This window comes from Leptonychotes weddellii, chromosome 6 (assembly GCF_054177405.1).
Source record: "Leptonychotes weddellii isolate Sample4059 chromosome 6, ASM5417740v2, whole genome shotgun sequence".
In the NCBI taxonomy this organism is placed as follows: domain Eukaryota; kingdom Metazoa; phylum Chordata; class Mammalia; order Carnivora; family Phocidae; genus Leptonychotes; species Leptonychotes weddellii.
Window position 1 is genome coordinate 49360787 of NC_138374.1, and position 22627 is coordinate 49383413.

A 22627-nucleotide genomic window follows, 5' to 3' on the forward strand; every position below is an offset into this window, starting at 1 on the left:
GATGGTTTGATACAGGATTTCTTCACTATCAAAACAGCAACCCAGTGGTTCTATTTGGGGTGAGTGGCAATCCAGGAGGGAGAGAGAGAGCTGAACCCTGTCCACATCATAGGAATGGAACTCCACCTCCCTACAGAGCACCTCCCCCTCTCTATATTCCAGCTGCAGGGTCTTTGCACATGCTATTCCCTCTTTGTCCAATGTGCTCCCCTCCCCTCACTCACCTATTAATGCCTACTCAATTGCTAATTCCTCAGGGAAGCCTTCTCTCATTCCAGTCAAGGTCAGATGTCTTGTTATAGGTGTTCATTGTTCCCTGATCCCTCCATAATAACAAGTAATGAAGATTCCTTTCTTAGTATTAACATCAGGCTTTCCCAGGAGACTGTAAACTTCCTGAGGGCAAGACTCACATCACCACGGTCCTCAGGGCCACGTGCCTGGCACACACTAGGTGTTCAAAAAACATCTGTCGGATGAACAAATGGTTGGACTGCTTTCTTACTGCCCAGGAAAACCTGCTAGGCACCAGGTACCAATTGGACAGGCTGAAGGGCTGCCCCAAGCCCAGGAAGAAGACACCCCACAGCCTTCCCACCTGACTCTTGTCAGGTTGGGAGGCAGGATGGGAAGGCGAGAATCAGAGCAGCCTGGGGACAGGAGAGGGGGACAAACCACACAGCCTAGAGGATGGGGAGCCACCAACAGGATATAGGAACTCTTATAGGCATTCATGAACACAGACGTGTGTGTTATATACACACGCCCCTGAGCACATGGAGCCGCACACACCCCCCACAAGCGTACCTCACGTGCACCCCCAAACATATGTGGGCGCATATGCCCCTGCACATCCCTCCCCTGCGTGGTCACCCTTCAGAGGACTGGCTCTGACTGGCACTGACGTCTGTCCTGCGTCCTCCTGCCTTCCAGCAAGCTTCTCATGAAGACAGCTCTGGGCTGCCTTGGGGTTCGTGCTTCCCGGGCCAAGTGCTCTGGTCTCCCTGACTTGGTCTTCTCATCAGTGAAAGGAGCTCCCCCAGCTCTGACCCTCCAGTGGCTGGGGACCTACGGAACCAGAAATTCACCTGACGGTGCCAGAGGTTCTCGAGGGGCTCGCGTGTCACCCAGAGACACAAGGCCTGGAGCTGCCCTGTGGCCTGTTCACCTGGGTCCTGCGGAGAGCACTCCTCAGCTCCTCTTTTTCCCCTCAGCTCTGAGCGTTACTGAAAGGACGGGCTCAGCGGTCCAACACAGAACCTTCTGGCCGGGCAGCCCCAGTGGCTAAGAGCCTATAGCTCAGGGTCAGGTGGTCTTCTTGTGAATTTCAGCTCAACTGCTTGCTGGCCCTGGGGCCCTGAGCAAGCTGTACGTTTCTCAACCTGAGCCTCGGTTTCCTCACCTGTAAGATGGGGACAGCATGTGCAGGGGTTGGAAACAGCCCGTTTGAAGTGCCTGTTTCCAGCCAGGGCTCACCAGGGACGCTGCAGAGTTGATTACTGCAATGGCAACTGCGGCCCTCAGAGGTCAGCTCGGGGCGTCACCGCCCCAGGCACTAGGTCTGGAAGGGACTGTGGACACATCTTAGTCCATCTTGTTCATTTTATTTTATTTATTTTTTTAAAGATTTTTAATTATTTGACAGAGACACAGCAAGAGAGGGAACACAAGCAGGGGGAGTGGGAGAAGCAGCAGGCTTCCTGCTGAGCAGAGAGCCCGATGTGGGGCTCGATCCCAGGACCCTGGGACCATGACCTGAGCCGAAGGCAGACGCTTAACGACTGAGCCACCCAGGCACCCCAATCTTGTTCATTTTACAGATAAGGTGCAAGAAGAGAAGCAGCTTCTGCCCTAGTCACCCAAGGTTTGTCGAGAGCAGAGTCGGTGCTCAAGGTCAAGCCTCTACACCTTGGGCCCCCACTCTTTTCCCTCCACCAGTGGAAACTCCTTTTGCTGTAACAAGGTGCCGTAAGGGCCTCAAAACCTGGGCCGGGGGAGGTCCAGGGAGCAGGGAGGTACAAGGGTCCAGGCCTTCCACCTGGCTGGGAGACCAGGCTGGAGGCGATGGCCCCTCCTCTCCCAGCTTCCCCACCCCTGTCAAACTGCTGTCTCCCCCGAGGATGGGTGACGAGCCCACAGAAGCCAGACCAGTGCCAGGGTGAGGGCTGGGGAGGCCCCTCACAGCAGGCTCTGCCCCAGCCCTCGGTGCAAATTAAAACATTTTCCTTTTCTTCATAATTTTTTTTTCCTGACACAACTGCCCATGAAACATTTTAATAACATCCTAGAAAAGGTCATGGAGAAGGAATTTCACAGTCCCTGAGCAGGCAGCTATAACTTCAGCTGCTCCTGCAGCAAAAGAGGTGGAAAGATCAGGCTGACCCTGGGAAATGGCAGGGGGCGGGGGGAGGCCAGGTCAGGCTGGGCAGGGTGCCGGGTGTGGCCACGCAACCCGCTCCCCGCTAGAGCTCTGGGAGATGATGTTGGATAAGTAGGGGTTGCCCAGGGGATGCTTCCGCACCCAATATTCACACCTCTTGACAGCAGCCTAGGGGGTCTCATGTCCACTTTGCAGATGAAGAAACGAAGGCCCTCAGGGGTGACGTGGATAGACTAGCACACAGCAAAGGCGGGGAAAGCAGGGCCCACAGTTTCCCGGGAGGTCCTGGGCTCCTGTAGGCACACATTCCTGGTACCAGAGCTTATTACTGGGTGAAACAGCCCCTTTATATCTGCACAATCCTACAACCCTGGGGCCGGGGGGTTGAGAAGGAGGTGGGCAAGGCTTAGACTCAGGAACTGGAGGCTGACCAGGTGAGAGACACTCAGAGGAGGCTAAATGCATCCATTAAACATCTGGAGAGGGACTGGAGAAGGGGTTGTAGGCAGCAGGCAGGGGTCCACGCAGGCCCAGGAACTGCTCTAGTGTTTGAGAATACCCAGTTTGAGCACCTACTCTCCAGTGGCAGCCCCAGAGGAGACTGGGCCTAACACATTGTCCTTGGTACCAGCACTTGGCCCCCAGCCAAGAGGTGTGTCTTCTGACCCTTCACACCCCACCCCTGTTCCCTAGGTTCCGCAACCCTTCCCCAGGGCCATGGGAACTTGCGACTGCAAAGTGAGACCTCCATCCCCAGCAAGAATACCAGGGGGGAATCCCTGGACACCCACAAGCCTGACACCTGAACTCTTTGCCATGTGGTCCCAGGCTGGCTGGGGCCCAAAACACAGGCCGTTTGGGTGTCCTTCACTGTGATAGTTGAATGTGGCTGGGGGGAGAGGGGGCTGCAGTCTCTCTTTGGGTCCAGAAGGCCAAAGCCTCTGGCACTCACTCTCTGGCTGGGCCCCTAGAGGCCGCAAGAGGATCCATGGAGGGGGGCCCCAAGCACCAGGTGACTGATTACAAGGAGCACCTTGGTGGAAGCCAGGGGGGCCACAGCCTGGGGAGGCAGGCGAGGAGGGAGACAGCCACAGCTGACTTAGTGTTTATGTCTGATGGCCCGCCTAGCTAAACATCTGTTTGAAGTATTAATAACTGTCAGATGGGAAGGGCCTGGGGCTCAGTATAGTTTCACACCATCTGTCAGAAGAGTAAACACATTGTGGAGTAGGGGGCCTGGGATCAGCAGGCAATGTCTCGGCTTGGAGTAAGGATGGAGCAAGAAATGGAAGCGAGGACCCCAAGGTCCTCAGAATGGGCAGAGAATGGCAACAGTGAGTTCAACTCCATCGCATTTATTGAGGACCTACTATGCGTAAGAGCAGAGCTTACGTCACACACGTCTGCCACTTTGATCTGCTCGGCAACCAATCCTCTTTGTTCTGCTAACAGAAGCCCCTTTGGCATAGCCCCTTTTCCATTTTCAGCCCATAGAATTTGGATGGAGCGGACCTAACCCCTGGCTCCACTAGGAAGAGTGTGACCCATCTCTGTTAGATCAGGATCACGATGATTGGTTCCAGGATGGCCCAGCAAGGAGAATCAGCTTTGAGACTTTTGCTGGAGCTACTGAAAAAGAATATGGTTTTCCCACTAGGGTTGATAAATTGGTAAGAAGTAATCCTGGGGGTGCTGGTGTTCCTCTCGGTCAATGTAAAAAAAAAAAAAAAAAAAAGCGCCTGGTGCTAAAGTCAGATTCCTGCTGAGTGCCTGGGTACAGCTATGCCTGAAATCATTTATACTTTGAATTACATGAGCTGATCCTTTTTTGGTTTGAACCACTTAAGGGTTTGTGTCCCTTGCCATCAAGAGTACTGACTGATACAAATGGACACTGGAAGGGGCCCTTTGTCAAAGTCCCAGCCAAGGGCAGCTGGGGGTGACCAGGCACCCTCAAGGAGCCCATTCTTCCCTGGTGCTTAGAGGGAGGGTGGCCCTCCTCAGAGTTGGCTGGTCCCTATCCCCATTAGAGGGCACTTCCGGGGCTCCTGGCCCAACTAGGCTCGGTTCCTCTCAGGGACAAGGCAGAAAACCAGTGTCCTTGGCCCAATTCCAACCTCCTCCTGGTTGGTCCTCTTTCAACATTGTTGCCCCAACCATGGCAGCCCCGTCATAAAGAGTCCACATGCTTTAATACACAAACACCACAACTTCTGGGGGCTCAGGGGCACCCCCTTCCCTGACCACCCACGTTTCTTGGGCCAAGCCCTCTGGCTGCCTCCCCGTGCTCTTCCCCAGAGCTCAGTGGCCCTGTGGAAGAGCAGGACTCACCAGGACTGTCAGCACAGAGGTCCCCACGGTGACGTTCTCGTACAAGCTGACGTTGTACAGTGGCTGGCTGAAGATGGGCCGGTTGTCATTCTCGTTGATGAGGGTGATCTTCACCTTGGCATAGCCCACGTGGTCAGGCACACTCTCGTTGGCAAAGAGCTGGGTGTGCAGAGTGGGGGCCCCGGGTGAGCTCTCACATGCTCCCGGAGCCTTGTCCCCATAAGTCCCCCTGGGGTCTTTGCAGATCCTAACCCAGAGTTCTTGTCTGAGTCACTGCCCATCCCAGTGATGGGAGTCTCTCCAGCAGGGCTCCGAAGCCAGGGTGGCCACGGATTCTGCTGGGGGCTGGGCTGGCGGGGGCTGGGCCGTGAGGCTCCTTATGGGCTTCCGGGGCTGTGCCCGTGCCTGGGAAAATGCTGCTCAATTCCCAGACACTTCCTTGTCCTCCTTGAAAAGGGGAGGCTCAGCCCAGCCCCTGCCATGGGCTCAGTGGGCTTCCTGAGTCGGATCCACACAGGGGAAGAATGGGGAGAGGTGGAAGGAGGAGTTTAAGGAGATGGTGTCACCCTCTGCCTCCCCTGAAAGCCTCCCACCGGACAAAGAAAAAGGGAGGGGGCCTTACGTCAAAGTCGTAGCGGTCCACAGTCTCATAGTCCAGGGGGACGGCCACCCGGATGCGAATGTCTGCCTTCCCTTGGACAGAGGTGGGGGAGATGATGAAGTGCTGGGAATTGTTCCCCACCAGGTACACCTCGAACATGCTGTTCAGGCCCTGGGGCAGAATGGAGAAGAAACCAGTCAGAAAGGGCTCAGGAGGCCGAGGGTCCAGAGCAGAGTGGTGTGGTGGAGGTAGAGGAGGGGCAGGGTCCATAGTGCGGCTTGCCTGCATCCCACACCAGAGTGGTCTGGCCTCCTCTGGGTGACCCTGGCCTGGCTCTCAGACCCTGCCTCCTGTCCACATCCGGGCCCGCTAGAAGTCTCCGCCAGTTCTTTTTGCCTCTGATATCCTTTCAGACGCCCCCAAATAGCCCTTCCAGATGGTTCGGTTCATTTCCCACCTCCTGCTCCCTTCCTCAGTCCCAGTGACCCCAGCTGGGGAGGATCTGTAGCTGGAAGACCCAGCAGGCAGACAGGAAAGAGGGCCGGATGGGAAAGGAGGGGAGAGAAGCAAGTATGTGTCCCCGGCAGGCATGGGCAGGAGAGGGCATGAGGGACAGCAGAACATGGCTTCTTCCCCTCCCTCCCTCCGGAACGGGTCAGTCAGGGAGAACACTGGTTTCCTTACACATGGAAAGGGAATAACCCAGCTGAATGGCAAAGTGAACCCCCACGGACCCCACCCTGTAGCCAGCTAGCGGTAGCCCAGAGGACACTGGATTCCAGGTAGCTCAGAGCTGCAGGGTCCTCCCTGGGCTCTGCCGCAGCCCATAATTTCAGGTGTGTGTGGGGGGGTGTGCTTCACTCCAAGTCAGGTGTTTCTGATCATTCTAACAGGGCCCGAGCTCACAGGGCCCTCAGATACGGCTTAGCTCCTTCTGACACAAAGGGTGTGAGGTCTCCATGCTACCCGAGCCCCCAAGTCCAAAGAGCCAGTGATGAAGGTGGGAGACATGGCTTACTGACTCCCCAGAGTCTGGCCTGCTCGGCGATGGATTCAACCCCCCGTGGGGGGACATTACCCCCAAATAAGCCTCCTTCAACCTAGGTAGATGGCCTATGGTTTGTAACCAACCCGTGGAGACCTCTCCTGACCCTCACTGCAGATGCTCACTGGGTGACAGACCTGGGCTGTGAGCACCAGGAGGGAATGTCCTCCTGCCCATGCTGCTCACCCTTGGCCCAGTGCCCAGCACAGCCCCTCTGTGTACGTGTTTCTTTGGAACTGAGGGCTGGCAAAGGAAGCATGCCTCTCTTCTTGGTTGCCCAGGGATCCCTTCCAGACCCGTTCCTGCTGTGAGGGGGGCAGCCAGGCCATCTTGAAGCCTTTCCATGGTCAGAAGGGGATGATCCTGGCAAGGCTGGAAAGGGCACCCCCAGTGAAGCCTAAGAGTTCATGAGATTCTTCCAGCCCTGGACCTGTCCCACAGGTGGTCGAATATATTTGTGGAATGAATGCATACTAATATTTACCCATCAGTCTCTTGAGGTTTTTTGGTTTTTTTTCCTATTTGCAATTACAAATTGGCAAAACAGGAGTGTTGCCAATCTCGGGGTCCAGACAAGCAGCAGGGCCTCCGGAGCCCCCCACCCAGAGTGGCTCCTGCAGACGGTGCAGGCAGTGCTCCCTCGGCCCTGTCAGCGTGTGGAGACCTCAGTTCTCCCTGGCATGGAATCCATCCGTCAGTTGGAGGCCCAATTAAATGCCCGAAGGGGCACTAATAGCCAAGACCGGCAGAGTGTGACAGCTCTGAGCAGGTGACACCAAGACCTCTCCCTCCACCATGGGACCTGGAGGCCCAAGAAGGTGGGGGCCGGCTGAGCTACGCCAGGGCACGTGGAGCAGCACGCCCCCTGAAACCCCTTCCCCACGCTGCCCACCGGCCTCCCCAGCCCCTGCCCTTCCCAGGCTCACTTACCAAGTTCTGTCAGTGGGAGTCGGTCAGTCAAAGGGTATGGAGACAGAGAAGGAGCCGGAAAGGTACGGAGAGGAGGAAGGAACCAGAGAGAAAAAGATGGTGAGATCCGAGGTCAGGGTAAGGGAGAGGGGCCGAGTGGACCCTAGGAACACACCCTGCTCCAGAGGAACAGCCCCCTTCGTATCTGATGGGCCCCACACCCAGAGGAAGGAGAGGGAAGCAGAGGAAGAGGTACTAGGGCTCCTGAGCACACTCGGTCCTCACCCAGAGGGAGGTGGGGTGGGGGGTGGGCCACATCCCTATGTCCTCCTTCCAGGAGCCTGGACCAAACCCCTGCGGAAAACGACCCCAAGGACTGTCACATTTTAATCTTCCTAACACAGAAAACATTAAGACATGATAAATACAGACATGGAAAATTTTTCACATAGTTCAAAAGTGTAAAGGGCACGCTGCCGTCTCCCTGTCCCCACTGGCCCAGCCACTGGACAGCCTTCTCTAGAGGCCATCACCACACCCCGTCCCGGGGTCTCTTCCCCAGCAAATCCACACAAATACGACGAGCTCTAGGTTTCTGGGCCTCCCCTCCCTGACACCAATGGCAGCACGCTACACGCATCGCTCTGGCTGGGGTTTTGTCACTTAGATCCAGGTCTCGGAGACTGTTCCAGAAGTGTACAAACGGGGGCCGATATTAATGATGACAGCACAGCACACCGAACACCTGCTCTTGGCCGGACGCCGTTCAGAATAACCGCAGAATTATCCTCTGTGGTTACTGTGGAATGTTGGGAGTCCTCAAGCCCATAGAGCAGGCCTCAGGCAGGGTAAACCCACAGCAGAGCAGGGACACAGTGGGAGCTCAAGAAGTCACTGGGTTTCAGCAGCTTTTCCTCACCCACTCCTCTGTGCGATCCTCTTCCCACGGGCCATGGGGTGGAGAAGAAGAAACACCGGATCTTGGAAACCCCTCCAGAGGAAATGGACTTCAGAGAGGTTGAGTGAGTCACCCAAGGTTGCACAGCTTGTTGGCAGCACAGTGAGGATAAAAGCCCAGGCCGGGGTGCCGTCTAGGCCGAGGGAAGTGGGGTCAGGGCCTCCCCCACTAGCAGCTCCAGTGCAGTCTGAGTTCCCTGAGCAAACGGAGGCGGTAACGCTGAGCACCCCAGGGCGGAATCTGAGCAAGCGCCAACAGATGAGGCCACGCCAGGAAGGCTGCCCCAAGGGGGGGGGTTTGAACTGGCTTTAGGAACGAAGGGAAAATGAGCTAGAAGAGGAGGGATTCCAGGTGGAGGAAGCGGCTTTACACACGGAGCTTGGTCCTTAGCGTGTATCAGAAGCACCTGGAAGCTTTGTTAAGCTCCAGACTGCTGCCCACCACCAGGACTCCCTCATTTGGTAGGTTGGGGCCTGAGAATTTCCACTTCTAACAAGTTTCAGGGGCCGCCTGCCCTGCCACTGCTGGTCTGGGACCCCCCGCTGGCCTCGCAAAGGCATGGAGCGGGAATGAGGAATCGGTGAGGAGGCAGACAGTGAGCTGATTTGCAAGGGGTGCATGTGGGGAAGGGCTGGTGAGATCGTTGGGATAGCAGGAGGCTGGGGGGCGGGGGTCCCACTGCAGGCACCGTCTGGAGGGCTCTGGCACTGCCCTCGTGAGCAACGGGGAGGCACTCTAAGCTCTGAAGCACATGCATACTGGTGAAAATGAGGAAGGTGAACTTGGCAGTGAGTGCAAGTCACACCGAGGCAGCCCTCCCTCCTCACGGGGCTGCACATCTGAACCACCAGCGTGGCTCTAAAACTGAGACACGCAGATGCCCACAGCCACTGGGTCAGAACCTGCCGGGGTGGGGCCCAGGCAGCTGCAGTTTTGTGATGCTCCCTAGGGAACCACATTGCGCAGCCAGGCTTGCGAAGACATCAGCGGGGGCAGGCAGGGGCTCGGCGGCACCCACAGGAATCCAGAGGGGCGAGCAGGGGAGAGGCAGAGTGGAGTCCTCCATTGGGCCACCCAACAAAATCTCCTGGAGGGGTCTTTAAAATATCCTCATGCCTAGGTCGCACCCCAGACCAAGCAAATCAGATGTGGGTGAGGCCAGGCCTCAGGACCTCCTAACACTCTCCATGTTATTCATTCTAATGTTCATCCAAGGGTGAGAACCACTAGGGCAGAGTGGTGGTTCTCCGAGTGGGGTATAGGGACCAGTAGCTCAGCTTTACCAAAAACCTCATCAGAAATGCATATTTTGGGCCACGCCCAAATCTACCTTTCAGAAACACCAGGGGCAGGGCCCAGCACTGTGCAGCCAGCCCTCCAGGTGTCCTGATGCTCGCTGAGGTTTGAGAACTGCCAGGACAGAGCAAGGCAAGGCAGGGAGTGAATCTGAGAACAGGGAAGAAGACTGACCATGGAGGTGTGGTGTGAGCAGCTGGAGAGAGAAAGCACAGTAAACACCCACGGGGATGTGGGGGCGCGGGGGTGGGGGCGGACGGAAGACCAGAGCGGAAGAGATGCCTGGGAAGGTGGGGCTGAGCTCAGTGTGGACTCAGTCCGGGTACCTGGACGGGCAGGAGCACTGGCCCCTCAGGCCAGGTTTCTGCATCTCAAGGAATGAGGTCCCTGCCTTTCTAGATTTGGCTGGACGTTCACTCAGCCCTGCAGTGGCCCTGAGACCCCAGGGCAACCGTCCGGCTAAGTCCCATTAAATGCTCAGCCTGCCCCCTTCAGAACCTGCCCAGAGAGCCAAGTCCTGCTGGGACTTGGCTTGTGACTGTGAGCCCCTCGGGATGGGATATGTATGTGATATTCATCCCGTTCACTAAAGCGGTACAAAACCCCGATTAACTGCAGTCCTCTGCCAGACAGCTTCTGTTTATCAAGCCCCAACTGTGTGCTGCACGTGACTTAACCAGAATCTTTGCTGACATCGGCGTCAGTGCACCCCTTTTTGGAGAAGGAAAGGGAGGCCTGTGAGGGCAACTCATTCAGGCCTCACAGCTGCCAGCGAAGGATCTGAAGTTGGGTCTGTTCTGTCTCTATCACAGTGTGAGCTCTCAACTGCCCAGCTCTCCAGCCCCCTCCCACTGCACAACGTTGCTCCCAGGGCAAGCAAAGAACTGGCCCGGGAGGGCACGGGTGGGCTCCTCCCCCATTCTCCCAGAGGCAGGAGCGAGGCCCAGGGGAAGGCTCCTCTGCCAAGGTCAGGGACCAAGCAGGTGAAGGGCGAGAGCCTGCCCCTCCCTCACTGTCAGGCCCAGGGGAGGGCTGCTCACTGGAGCTGGGAGGGAGGGAGCAGGGCGGGCAGAGGCAGGAGGCCCTCTTGGAGCTGTTGAGGGGCAATTTTGTTGGGAAGGGAGATAAAGAGGAACATCAAAAGGAGTCCCAGTGCATGTGGAGAGGAGGCCGGTGGATTAAATTCTCTTCCAGCTGGGAGAGGCGATGAGAAGGCTGATAGGTGGCAGCCGCGGGTCCCGGAGCGGCAGCGCTGCCCTTCCCGCACGGGGCTAGGGCCCCCAGTGGCTGCCTGAGGGGCTGTGACAGCTCGGCTTTTATTTGTTTAGTGGAAGGGGGAAGGACACAGGAGATCACTCCTCACTCCCCACCGTCCCCACCCCGTGCAGCCAGCTGAGCTTTGCTTCCGGTGACTGAAGGCTTGCCCCCCCCCCGCCGCCCCCCGCAGAGGGCAGCCAGCCGGTCGGGCCTTCCTTATCAGCCACTGCCAGAAGGGGCTGCCCCCCCACCCTCGGCTCCCCTCAACCTTGCCCCCCCACCTCCCGCTGCTGGGGGCGGTTGGAGCAGACACCACCCAGAAAGGACACCCCTCCTGGTCTCTCCGAAGCTCCCAGGGCCGGCGGACCCACGTGCCAGGGGTCACCTGGCTCCGTGAAGTGACCCAGCCGTGTTTTTCCATCTAGTTGAGAGCTTCGTATGTGCTGGGCCCTCTACAGGCTCACTGAAGGCTCACAACTCTGGGGGGGCCCAGGACACCTGTTCGGGCAGGCCCCAGCCCTGGGCTTGCAGGGGGGTGGTCTGGGCTCTCTCAGGGTCTGCACCTGACTTCTGAGCACAGCTTCCCTAGATCATCACCTGCAGACACTGGCACATCCCTCCGGCAGAGGACCTGGTCTCCAAAGGGAGGAAGGTCTGGCCCGGCCCCCAGACTACTTCCCTGGACCTGAGGCCCACAGATGACCTCCTGCACAGCTCCTGCTTGGTTCTCCACTCTCCTCCATCCTCCCCGCACCCCCGCATCTCCCTGCCATTTCACCCCTTGGAGAGGCCCATCTCCCTGCTAGAGGTCAGGGGAGGAGCCGGTTGGAGACCAGTGATGTGATGTGTAGTAGAAAGTAAAGTTCAGGTTGGGGAATAGGCTCTGTCACTTTCTAGCTGTATGACCTTGGGCAACGCACTTCCATTCCTGGAGCCTCAGCTTCTTCATCTGTGAAGTGGGGAGAACAAGGCGTACCAGCAGGATTCAGAAGCAGTGTTGTGTCTTTGCCCCGTCTTGTTTTGGTGGGTGATAGGAGTTATGTTTTCTTGCCCAAGACAGGAGGCTCTCTGATAGGAGCTTTGTGTGTTTCTTTTTCTTCGTACCCCAAATGCTAGGGGTACCGACCTCCCCTTACCCTGTGAGCTACGATATACCCTGCAAGGGACCTTAACTCCTGTCCACAGAAGAGGAAGGACCAGGGAAGGGCAGCAAGGCCCAAGGTGGCCTTTATGTTGGGAGTGGTGGGCAGTGTTGTGAAGCGAGACAGAGAAGAGCCAGGGAGCTCTGTGGGCTGGTAGTCTAGTCTTAGCTAAGCCCGGAATGGGGCTGGGGTCTGGAGTGCCCAGATGTGCCCCAAGGGTCAGGGCCACCCTTACAGAAACCGTGTCCAGGACTCAGACCTGCCAGGGAAGAACCCCGTGACCAGCGACTCCAGGGTGTGGGGCCCTAAGCTTCAGTGGTGGCTCAAAGCACGGCCTCTTGGGGTTGGACCTGACTCCAGATGGAAGCAATTGCCCTTTTCAGCTGTGTGCTTTTGCACAAAAGCTCTTACCTCTCTGAGCCTCAATCCCCTAATCTGCAAAATGGAAAGAATGAGGGCCACCTAACAGCACCATTGTAGGTGAGCTATAAGATCCTGGTAAAGTGCCTGGGACTGAGTGGGTGTTCAGTAAATAAGGGTTGTTATTCTTGTTCTAGAAGGGAGTGGGGGAGGGGAGGAGGTGGCCTTGGGGAAGGCTGATTTCTAGACCTTGGCCAGGAATGAGAGGGGCAGGCAGGGAAGGGCAAAGGCTTGGATGTGTGCAGGGGCGAGTGGACCCCCCCCCCATGCTGGCCAGGGGCTGTAGGTCTCCCTTCTCCTCTGTGCTCTATTGGTCTCCTCCATGCTATCGAGCGCGAGCGGCCGAAAATCAAAGTCCACTGAAGATGGATTCTTTATCACCCCATTGTCCAGCCTTTCACTTAATTAACCCCAATCAGACATGCCATTGCGAACCTTGGCAGGAGGCGGGCCTCTCGGCACCCCTTCATGTCACTGCTTCTCCCACCAGTCCCCTGCCCCTAAGAGGGGGGTGCCACACTCCCCGGGCCCTGCCTGCTGCCCCATGGCAGCGTCCCATGCCCAGCACAGCAGGCTGCCCACCGTGAAGGCAGAGTCCAGAGGGCCACTGCCTCCATCCCCTAACTCTGCCTCAACCCCCTGGGACCTTCCAAGTTTCAGAGTCCAGAACTGATGCCGGCACCTCCTTGCAACTGAAACCTTCTGTCTCTGTCTCTTCACGTTCCCCGGACCGCACGCCCTGTTCCTGGACACACAGTCCCAACCCAGGGCCCCAGCAAAGGCCCCAGCACACGCTTGGTAACTCAGCCTTGTCTTTCTCTCCTGCGTTCCAGGCTTGTCTGGCCCAGAGCCTCAGTTTCTCTGTCCTGAGAGTGGGCTGCCTCTCAGGCCCACATCAGGTAAAGGACACTCCCCTGGTTTCAGGCTCTCAGCCCACCCACACCCTCCTCCCCAAGCTCCTTTGTGGTTTGGGCCCTTGAGCAGCGTGGGCAGGATGGGCCATTCGTCACTGTGTGGCTGCGGCAAGCCGTTCGTTCTCTCTGGGCCTCAGTTTCCAGATCTGCAAACCGAGGTGATTCTCTAAGGGCCCTTCATGCCTGCTGTGCTCCCCTGGGTTGCCTGCTACTCCTGCTACTGCTCCAGGCCTCTCTCCTCTTCCTCCTCAGCTGCTGCCTTCTCTGCCCCTCCCTGTGTTCCTTCATCTTTTCCTCCTCTCCTCTCCTCTCGTCCCGCTCTCTCCTTCCCTTGCTCTTTCTCCCCCCATTCTCTTTTCCATCTCTCCTTTTCCCCCTCCTCTTCCATCACCCCTCCTGTTTCCCCCTCCCTCCTCCTCTTCCTCTTCTTCCTTCTCCTCTGCCCCTCTCTCTGCCAGACACCCCCTCCTCCTCTCCCCAGGTTATCTGCTGAATTCCACACACGCCTGCACAGACGGGATCAATCCAAGGCTGCCTTGCCTTCAGCTTATCTCTGCTCCAAATGATTGATTTTCCCTCTTTAAGAGTAATTTGCTGGTGAATTCCATGTATTGCAAAAACCCCTGTGAAATCTAATTCAATCCGATCGGCAGCTGGCACTTTGGGGAAAGAATACTAGAGAGCTGTCAATTTCATCACGCGGACGTGTGTATTATTTCGCTCACAGACGAGGGCACGAGGCAGGCAGGTGCTCCTCACCTGCACGTGCCCACTTCCCCTCCCTCCCTCAAGAGGGATCTTGTCGCTGGCCCCACAGCCAGCCCCGGCTCTTCTGGGAAGTGAATTATAATGTGCACTGGGTACTTGCATTAAGGTAAATGAGGGACAGGTGCTTTCAAATTGTTTTCCTGATTTGCAGCCCACTGCCCTCGTGCGCTATGGGACTCTCACACCTCCAGAGCCAAGCTACCCCTGACCACCTGCCTCTCTTCTGCATTCTGGGCTTGTCTGGCTCAGAGCCTCAGTTTCTCAACATGTATAAATATGTGGGTGTGAGGAAAAACCAGGCCACGTCTCAGGCTTGCCCCTAGGACGTGGGACTTAAACGTGCTAAAACCCAGGCAGTCACAGGCAAACCAGGAGAGCTGGTGTCCAATACCACAAGGCATGTCTGAGAGCCCAGCAGGGCAAGTTGTCCCCATTGTGAAGGTGTGTCGGTCATGCACTCGGAATGGAAAACAAGGCCCTGAGCATCTGACACACCAGTCCCAGCGTCCAACAGGTGCTCCCCCAAGGCGGCACCACCTTGGAGGCTCAAGTCCTCATGCGGCTCATGCACAGGAGCTGGTCCTCTGCCAGTGAAGATGGTTGCACGGCTGGCCAAGGGCTCTTGCTCAGCCCTGGTGACCTTTGCTCTCTGAGGGTCCCATCTTGGAGGGGTCCTGGGGACCACCTATGTCCACTGAATACAGCAGAGCTCCCAGAGTTGGAACCAGCCATGCTGGCCTCATTTCTATGCCCCAAGTAAATAGCCAGTTCTGGTGGGATCCAAATCTTTGGGCTGCCCTTGGACCTCTAGGCATCAGAGCAATCAGTCCAGGGGTTACTTAGAGAAATGAAGTGGCTTTAGGGGGACTGGCCAGGAGGCTGAGACTCACCTTAATAGTGCTTGTGGGCATGGTCAAAGGGCAAGCTTTATGTTGAAGGCCCAGGAGATTTTAGGGACCTTCTCAGGCCACATGGAAATTCATGTGCACATGACAGGGTGCTGCGTAGGATTTATGAGGCTGGGGCTCTGAGTTCTTCATTCCAGGATGACATGTTTCATCCCTCACCCCCCAGATCTCAAGGGTCCCCCCAGGCCATGCACCCCCTCCTCGTTCCTTCCCTCTCTCCTGCAAGGGACCCTGTTTGAAAGGCACATGCCCCAAGTGGAAAGCTCAACAATGCCTTCCTTGTGGTCCTGCCGGCAACCCGGGCTCGCCTCCCAGCACAGGTGGCCACATTCTTAACTTCAAGGTCTACTACTCTGATCAGAAGCTGCCAACTTGGACCTCACGGCCATACCTGCCATCAACTCCTTCCTTCCCTCACTCCGCCAGCAAACCCTGCACTGGAGTTTTGGCTGGGGTTGGGCAAGAGGCCAACGTGGGGTGTCAGTATTCTTAGAGGTGCAGGAAGGAGAATCCAAAATGCAGGGAAAAAAAGGTTGTGCATCCTGGTCTGCCTCAAGCCCAAAATTGTCCCTCTCCTCCCTCTGGGGCCTCTGCTGGGAAGGATCGTGTAGCCTGAGGGGCAGGACCGCTGCAGGAGGAGGATGAGCCTGGCCAGCTGGGGGAGGGGGCATCCAGCCCTCAAGGGGCCTCAGGAGGAGGAGCAGGGAGGGGTTAGTGCGGAGCTGGGCTTTGCACTTTGCACTCAGCAGCTGCCTGGCTCTGTCTATTTACCATGCTAAGACTATTTCCCTATTCCCACAGAGAGAGAAATGTGTGGCAAAGCAGAGACATCTAAATGCCTTATGGAAATCGGGAGGGCACACTGCCTGCCGCTAATCACACCACTTTGTATTCCTCTGCCTCTCCGACTGCCAGTCCACCTCCCCAGGCCTCCGGGTGGCAGGGAGGGGCTGAGGGGGCGGGGGGGGGGGTCCCGGGAGCCCGGGAACTGACATGCTCTGTGACCTCAGGCCAACTGCCCTCTCTGGGCTGCCTTTCAAACTGAGGGATCCCTTTGCCTCAGGTGGGAGGGCAGGGCTCACGGCCGTGTAGAGGCCAGGCACCTGGGCCTGGGGATCTGGGAGTGATTTCATCTTCTTCCTCATCCTAGCCCTCGGCCAGGGAGGTCTGCCAGCTCTGCATCCCCTTCGCATGGACAAAAACATCACAAATGCCCTAAGGGATGGGTGCTGGGCTGGGACAGGGTGCTGGGCTTCAGGCAGATGGGTGATCATGCCTGGGGACAGCCCTGCATGTCACTCAGCAGCCACTGCGGCATTCCAGAAGTCTAACCCGGGCACAGCTGCCCAGGACTGCAAAGAGCCCCTCCTACTTGACGCATTCCACACCTTGCAAGGCACTCACATGGGGCACACAACAACTATGGATGAATGGACAATGGGATACATGTACGAATGAATGGGCTACGCGTGTGTTTATCTGTGAATGTGTGGGTGTGAGGAAAAACCAGAAGACAGAGACAGAGGCAGGAGGAAGGCTGGGAAGTGGGACAAGAGAGGATAATCAGACTCAAAGAAAAACAGAGACAGAAATGGAGAGAGTGGGCAAGAGTGGGTGGAGGGCGTTCAGATGAGGAACTAAGCTGAGGTGAAGAGGATACCAGGAGGGCCTGGCCACTGCCTAGCAGGCAGGTGATGACAGCTCCCATCTTCTTTCCACCTCCTAGCCTGCCCTTCTGGGTTTCTGCCATTCCCGTCCCTGGGATTCCAAACCCTAGCTGCATTCCAACCCCACAGACCCCGCATCCGGTCCCTGCCCTTCCTGCCATCTGGCATCACCCTCTGTCACCGTCCTTGTTCTCCTGGTGTCCAGATTAATCAACTTAAAATATAGCTCTGAGGATACCACTCATGCTCAAGAATCATTGATGCTCCCGCTTGCCTGCTGAATTAGGTTCAAACTCATCTTGGCATTCAAGGCCCTCCAGTCTACCTTTCTGGCTTTAGAGGGGGTGCGCATTACATACTTGCTGAATTAAATGACAGTGGAGAGAAGGATGGTGCTGAGTCCAAAAGCTCACCAGTGGTGATATTTATGCTGCCACCTTTCACTTCATCTTTTTGGGGTGTGTGTGTGGGGGGAGAAGTTGTCAATAACTTATAATTTTTATAATTAACCTGCAGTGAAATTGACATTTTGGGGTATTCAGTTTTATGAATTTTAACACATGTATAAATTCGAGTTACCCCATCACAACCAGCACACAGAACGGTTCCACCATCCCCCAAACTCCCTTGTGCTTACCTTTATAGTCAACCCCTCTCCTACCCCTAACCCTTGGTAACCACTGATGGGTTCTCTGTCACTATAGTTTTGTCTTTTTGAGAATGTCAAAGAATCACACAGAATATAGACTGGCTGCTTTCACTTCCTATAATGCCTTTGAGATCACCTGATTCTCACTTCCCCATAGCGGTCTGCTTATTTAAGCAGTCCTGTCCCTAGAGGACCAGTTAACATCTGCACCGATGCGCTGAGCTGGAGGGGCAGTCCTGCATCCCTCTAAGAGGCGAGCCTGTCAGTGTGCCGGGGAAGGGCTTTGAAGGCGGGGAGCAGAGAGTCAAGTGGATTAAAAAAGAAAAAAAAAAAAAAACAAACAACAGCCTGGTTGGCCTGCTCTGTAAATGTTAGTGGATTTGGATTTGGACATTCCCTAATGAGGGCAATTAAGAGTCATTATGCTGAAAACAGAAAAGTAAACACAGATCCATATGCTAATTGGCAAATATTGCTGCACGTTAGGGCTGGCTGCCTCCTCCCTCTCCTGAGCCCTGCCCCTCTTCCTGCACAGTGCCTGTCCCCCCAAACTCCCCATCATGCTCCAGTCCTGCCGTGCTCCCTCTAGGTCCTCCTCCTCCCTGGGGAGCCTCTCCTTCTCCGTCGCCTTTGCTGGCTCATCCCCATCTCCCTTAACGTAAACACTGGGGTGCCCCAGCCCCCCTCTCCCTACACCCACACCCTTGCCTCAGTGAGCCCAGCTGGACCTGTGACTCTAAATACAGTCCAGGTGCTGGTGACACTTACATTTCTATCTCCAGCCTGGGTCCACATGGTGGACTCTGGAGAGCCAAGTGCTAGGTTTCCAGGATCTAGGTGAGCCGGCTGCGGTCATGCTGGCGGCTTGAGGTCTGTGTGATAGGATTTACCTCAGACAGACCACCGACTGCTACAAATGAGGGGCCCCCAACCTAGAGCTGCTTGTTGGATCTTTATCAGCATACCCCCTCTGCGTTCTCGATGTTTCCATATAGATGACTAACAAGCATGTCAAATGTAACATGTTGAAAGCTAAACTACAGATTCCACTTTCCCCTCGCTAAACATACTGCTTCACCATCTCAGGAAGGAAGGACTCCATGTTTCTAAGTGCTCCGGTCAAGCACCTTGTGCAGTCATTGTAACACACACCCCTCAACACACACACACACATGCACATGCACACACACACACCAGCAAATCCTTGACTCTCCCTTCAAAACAGGTCCAGGAGCTGACCCCTTCTCACTCCCCAGCAACACCTCCAATTACTGTCCTTACTTCCCAGTGATGGCCCTGCCCTGGGTGGTCTATTTACCCACCAGCCAGAGCGTCCTTTAAAATAATTTTCTTTTGAGATAAAATTCACCACTTTAACATTTTAAAAAAGTGTACAATTCAGTGGTTTTCAGGATATCCACAGTGTTGTGCAACTGCCACTTCTATACTGTTCTACAACATTTCCATCATTCTAAAAGCCAGCGTTGTACCCGTGAGCAATCACGCCACATTCCCCTCCCTGCAGCCCCTGCAGCCACGAGTCTGCGTTCTGTGTCTACTACGGATTTGCCTGTTTCGGACGTTTCATACAGATGGCATCTTACACTGTGTGTCCTTTGTGTTTGGCTTCTTTACCTAGCATAAGGTTTTCTAGTTTCATCCACGTGGCAGCATGTGTCAGGGCCGCGTTACCATCATGGCCGAGTAATATTCCGTTGTGGAGCTACCACACTTTGTTTATGCACTCAGCAGTGGATGAACACTTGAGTCGCTTTCAAGGACTGTCCTTACGATACTTCAATCTGTAAGGCCCTCACTACCCTTAGGTGGCTTCCTGCCTCCCTCAGGCTTTGTGCAAGCCAAGCCCTAATGGTCCAGCTGCCTATCTGACCTCCTCCTCTAGTCTCCGGCCTCCCCGCTCCTCCCCGCTCCTCCTCACGCTTCCTGCACCACGCGCGGGTGCACTCCTGCCTATGGCCATGTGCCTGCCATGCCCACTGCCTGAAATGCTCTTCCTCCAAGTGTCCATGTGGCCTGCCCCTCTTCACTGAGGTCTCTCCTAAATGTCACCTCATCAGAGAGGCCTCCTCCGACCCCTCCGCCTCCCCAGGACTGCCTTGAACCCCTTACGCTGCTTTATTTTCCTCCATGGCTCTGGTTGCAGTCTGCCATAGATGTACTGGTTTCTTCCCCCTCCCCCCACCCCAAACGGGCCGCTGCCCCGGGGGCGGGACCCTGGCTGCTGTGTTCACTCGTGAGCATCCAGCATGCAGCAGGTGCTCAACAAGTATTTGTCAACTACATAAACTAATGAATTGGTTCCTACCCTCGCTCGATGCAAGAGTCCCTCTAGGACATCTCTCATGCTCGCCTGCCCCAGGCCCGCGGGTGCCCCCTACCCTGCACTTCACCGCCTGGCGTAGCTTTCGCACTGCTCTGACCCTAGTGCAAGATTTCATCGGAGGCTAGTTTTGCCCCTGTGAGAGAAGCAGATATATCACCTGCCCGTCGACACTGGACTCAGGGCACGTGCCAAGGACCAAGAAGAGGAAAACCTGCACCTTTTAACCGGGGATATAAATGTATGACAACCTTGATTTTCAGAATTTTCTCAATTCCTTTTCAAATCAGATGGGTAACAGATGGAGAAACGAAGATTTGGAGAGGGAGGAGGGAGCGAGTGTCTGCCCTGTGCCTTGCTGGGTAGAGTGACAACACAGTCATGAAACGCTGCCTTGCCTTGAAATGCCTCCTGCCCCCGCCGCACCCACCCCTGCACCATTCCCCCCTTTCAGGGGACAGAGTCTGCAGCAGCTCAGGCAAGCAGCGCTGGGCACTGGCTCTGGGGAGGAGGCCCCGTGCCCACCCTCACCACCGCTGCCCAGTGGGGCTCTGCCGTCCCTGATACTTGTTAATTATGATGTTTCATTGCCCGTGGGCACAGTGATGGGGTGAGACACGCAGGGACCACTCCCAGCTGGGCTGTGCTTACCTTTACTCTTCGAGACAGGGGGATAAACAAGACACACCATCTATGGCTGTCAGGGGTGTGATGGGGGTGGTAAATGGGGCAGGTGGGGAAGTGTGGGAGTACGAGAGCACGTTCTAGGATGAGACTGGGCTCACCGGTGCCCATGGTAGAAGGGGCACCGTAGTGGGCATGAAGCAGCCAGGAGGTCACGGAGAGGAAGAGGATGGAGGATGAAGTGCGTTAGTTCTGCTTCTGATCCCCGTGGGGGTATTCAGCAAGACCAGGCTCTGCATTTAGGAAGTGTGACTCCTAAGGACAAAATGACTCCCACCACTTCCCATCTTAAGCGGGGGTGGGGTGGGGAAAGCGTCAGTTGCCAGGGAGGTGGGTGAAAGGGGTACAATCCCCCACATCCAAGATGAAAGACCACCTCTAGCTCTGGGAGGGGACTTGGCCCAGCTAGGGAGCAGGCACTGGGGAGGGGAGAGGGTGAGGAATGGGGCTGCCTGCTTCACACCCCCACCAGGCCTACTGGGCCTGGTGTAAATAGCACGCTAATTAGATTTACGGATGAGACTAAATTAGGAGGTGTCAGAATCACACCGAGGACACCCTCTAGTCTTCAGGGAGGCTGGAGCTTAGCATGCTGGGAGGAATCACACCATGGGATGCAGCCACGCACAGAAAAATCCTAATAATCACCACCATCATAATAAGAGCCTCAGTGAAGGCAACTGGGGAGAAATTAATAGGAAAAAGAGCAGATGGGGCTGTCCTTCTCCCCCTGGCTTCCCTTCCAGAATGGCTTTGCTTTGAAATCAACAGATATTTTCCTGGAGAACCTAAACCTTGGCGGAAGAACCCCGGAAATGTGAGCTGAAGCTGAGATACAACAGAGGTCTTGCAAACGGACCCCTGCCCACTGCCCAGCAAACAAAATTGTAGAGCGATGCTCACCAAGGCCACATGGATTCCAGGTACCAGCTGTGTAGACATGGCTCTGGGCAGACTCTTACCCGGCTAGGCAGTCGATCACCAGAGAACCTTTTAGAAACAGGAGCAGCCAGGATGGGCACCTTGGCCTGGGGCATGGGGACTGGGGAAAGGGCAGTGCTGACCTCCATTTCTGGATGTGCCTCATCTTGGTTGCTCCCTGGACCAAAGCCCTCACTCCTTACTTTCTCTCAGCTTTGCGTCACTGATGAACTCACAAGTTGGGTGAGAGGTACAGAATGTTGGAAGCACTCTATCTACTTCCTTTACACTGCTCAGGGGATTCAGTGGGAGGTGGGTGATTTCCAGCCAGATCCCACTTATCTCCCTAATAGAGGGAAACAAGAGTCTGGATAACTGGATAATCATACATCCACAGAAAGTGTAAAAACTCACATCTGCTTCCGTGGATGCTGGCAGCCTGCCCCTCCCTCTCTTTCCCATCTCTTCACTGCTTCTAGAGTTTGGTTTCTACTTCAAATTGCTTTGGAAAATATGAAAATGGAGATCCATGCTCTGGGTCCCATCAGCAGGCAGGGAGAGTTTAAGGCAACTGGGATCACTCCCTGGGGTGGCAGGGACATATATTCCCTGTGTCTCTACTGCAAAGTAGATGCTGGTGGATGGATATAGGGGGCCCAGTTGAACAGTGGCCTGGAGCATCCAGAGCTGGAAAATGGACCCTCTGCTGAATGTGTGACATGGAGCCTTCCTGCTCCCACCCCTCTCCAAATGGATGTGTGGCTCAGGATGCCAACTCTGCCAACCAGCAGAATGTCAGCCTCACAGCAAAAGCCCAAGGAGGGAGCTGGGCTAAAGGGTGGTAGTTCATGAGCACAGGGATTAAGTCTGGTGAAGCCCACAGACCCCCTTTCTAGAACAACATTTTTAATTGCAAAAAAATAAGATACATGGGACCACAAAGGCAACTCATCATGTTGAAATACAGTTACCATGTATTCTAAAGGGGTGTTAAAGAAGAATTAGGTGCTTCTTAATGCATTAAACAATAAGATTCAGTGGGGGCGTTAACATATGCTGTAATTTCAAAGTAGTGATAACTGCAAATGGTATGTTGAGATCCCAGGACACCTGAAATGTGATAGGAAAATGTCTGAGGTTTCTCTTGGGGTCAAAGCCCCAGGTTCTACTGATACCACTGTTTGTTTCTATTTTCATAATTAAAGGGAATGCTAACGGTCAGTTACAGGTGAGTGAAAATAAAGATGCAGATTTTTTTTTTTTTTAATAAACTTGGGGTGGTTGGGTCTTTTTTTTTTTTTCCTCTTTTTTATTGTTATGTTAATCCCCATATATTACATCATTAGTTTTAGATGTAGTGTTCCATGATTCATTGTTTGTGCATAACACCCAGTGCTCCATGCAGAACGTGCCCTCCTCAATACCAATCACCAGGC

General features: G+C 55.3%; 1 protein-coding gene across 1 annotated transcript in view; it reads right to left on the minus strand.

The window, feature by feature from the left end:
• The window catches only part of LOC115937841 (cadherin-23-like), a 277920-nt gene that overhangs the window by 71053 nt on the left and 184240 nt on the right, over nucleotides 1–22627 (minus strand). The window contains exons 11-13 of the mRNA XM_081823095.1: nucleotides 7288–7293; nucleotides 5334–5483; nucleotides 4712–4870 (exon numbers count right to left, since the gene is read on the minus strand). Of these exons, the coding sequence (XP_081679221.1) occupies nucleotides 4712–4870; nucleotides 5334–5483; nucleotides 7288–7293 (315 nt within the window). The remainder of the gene's footprint in view (nucleotides 1–4711; nucleotides 4871–5333; nucleotides 5484–7287; nucleotides 7294–22627) is intronic.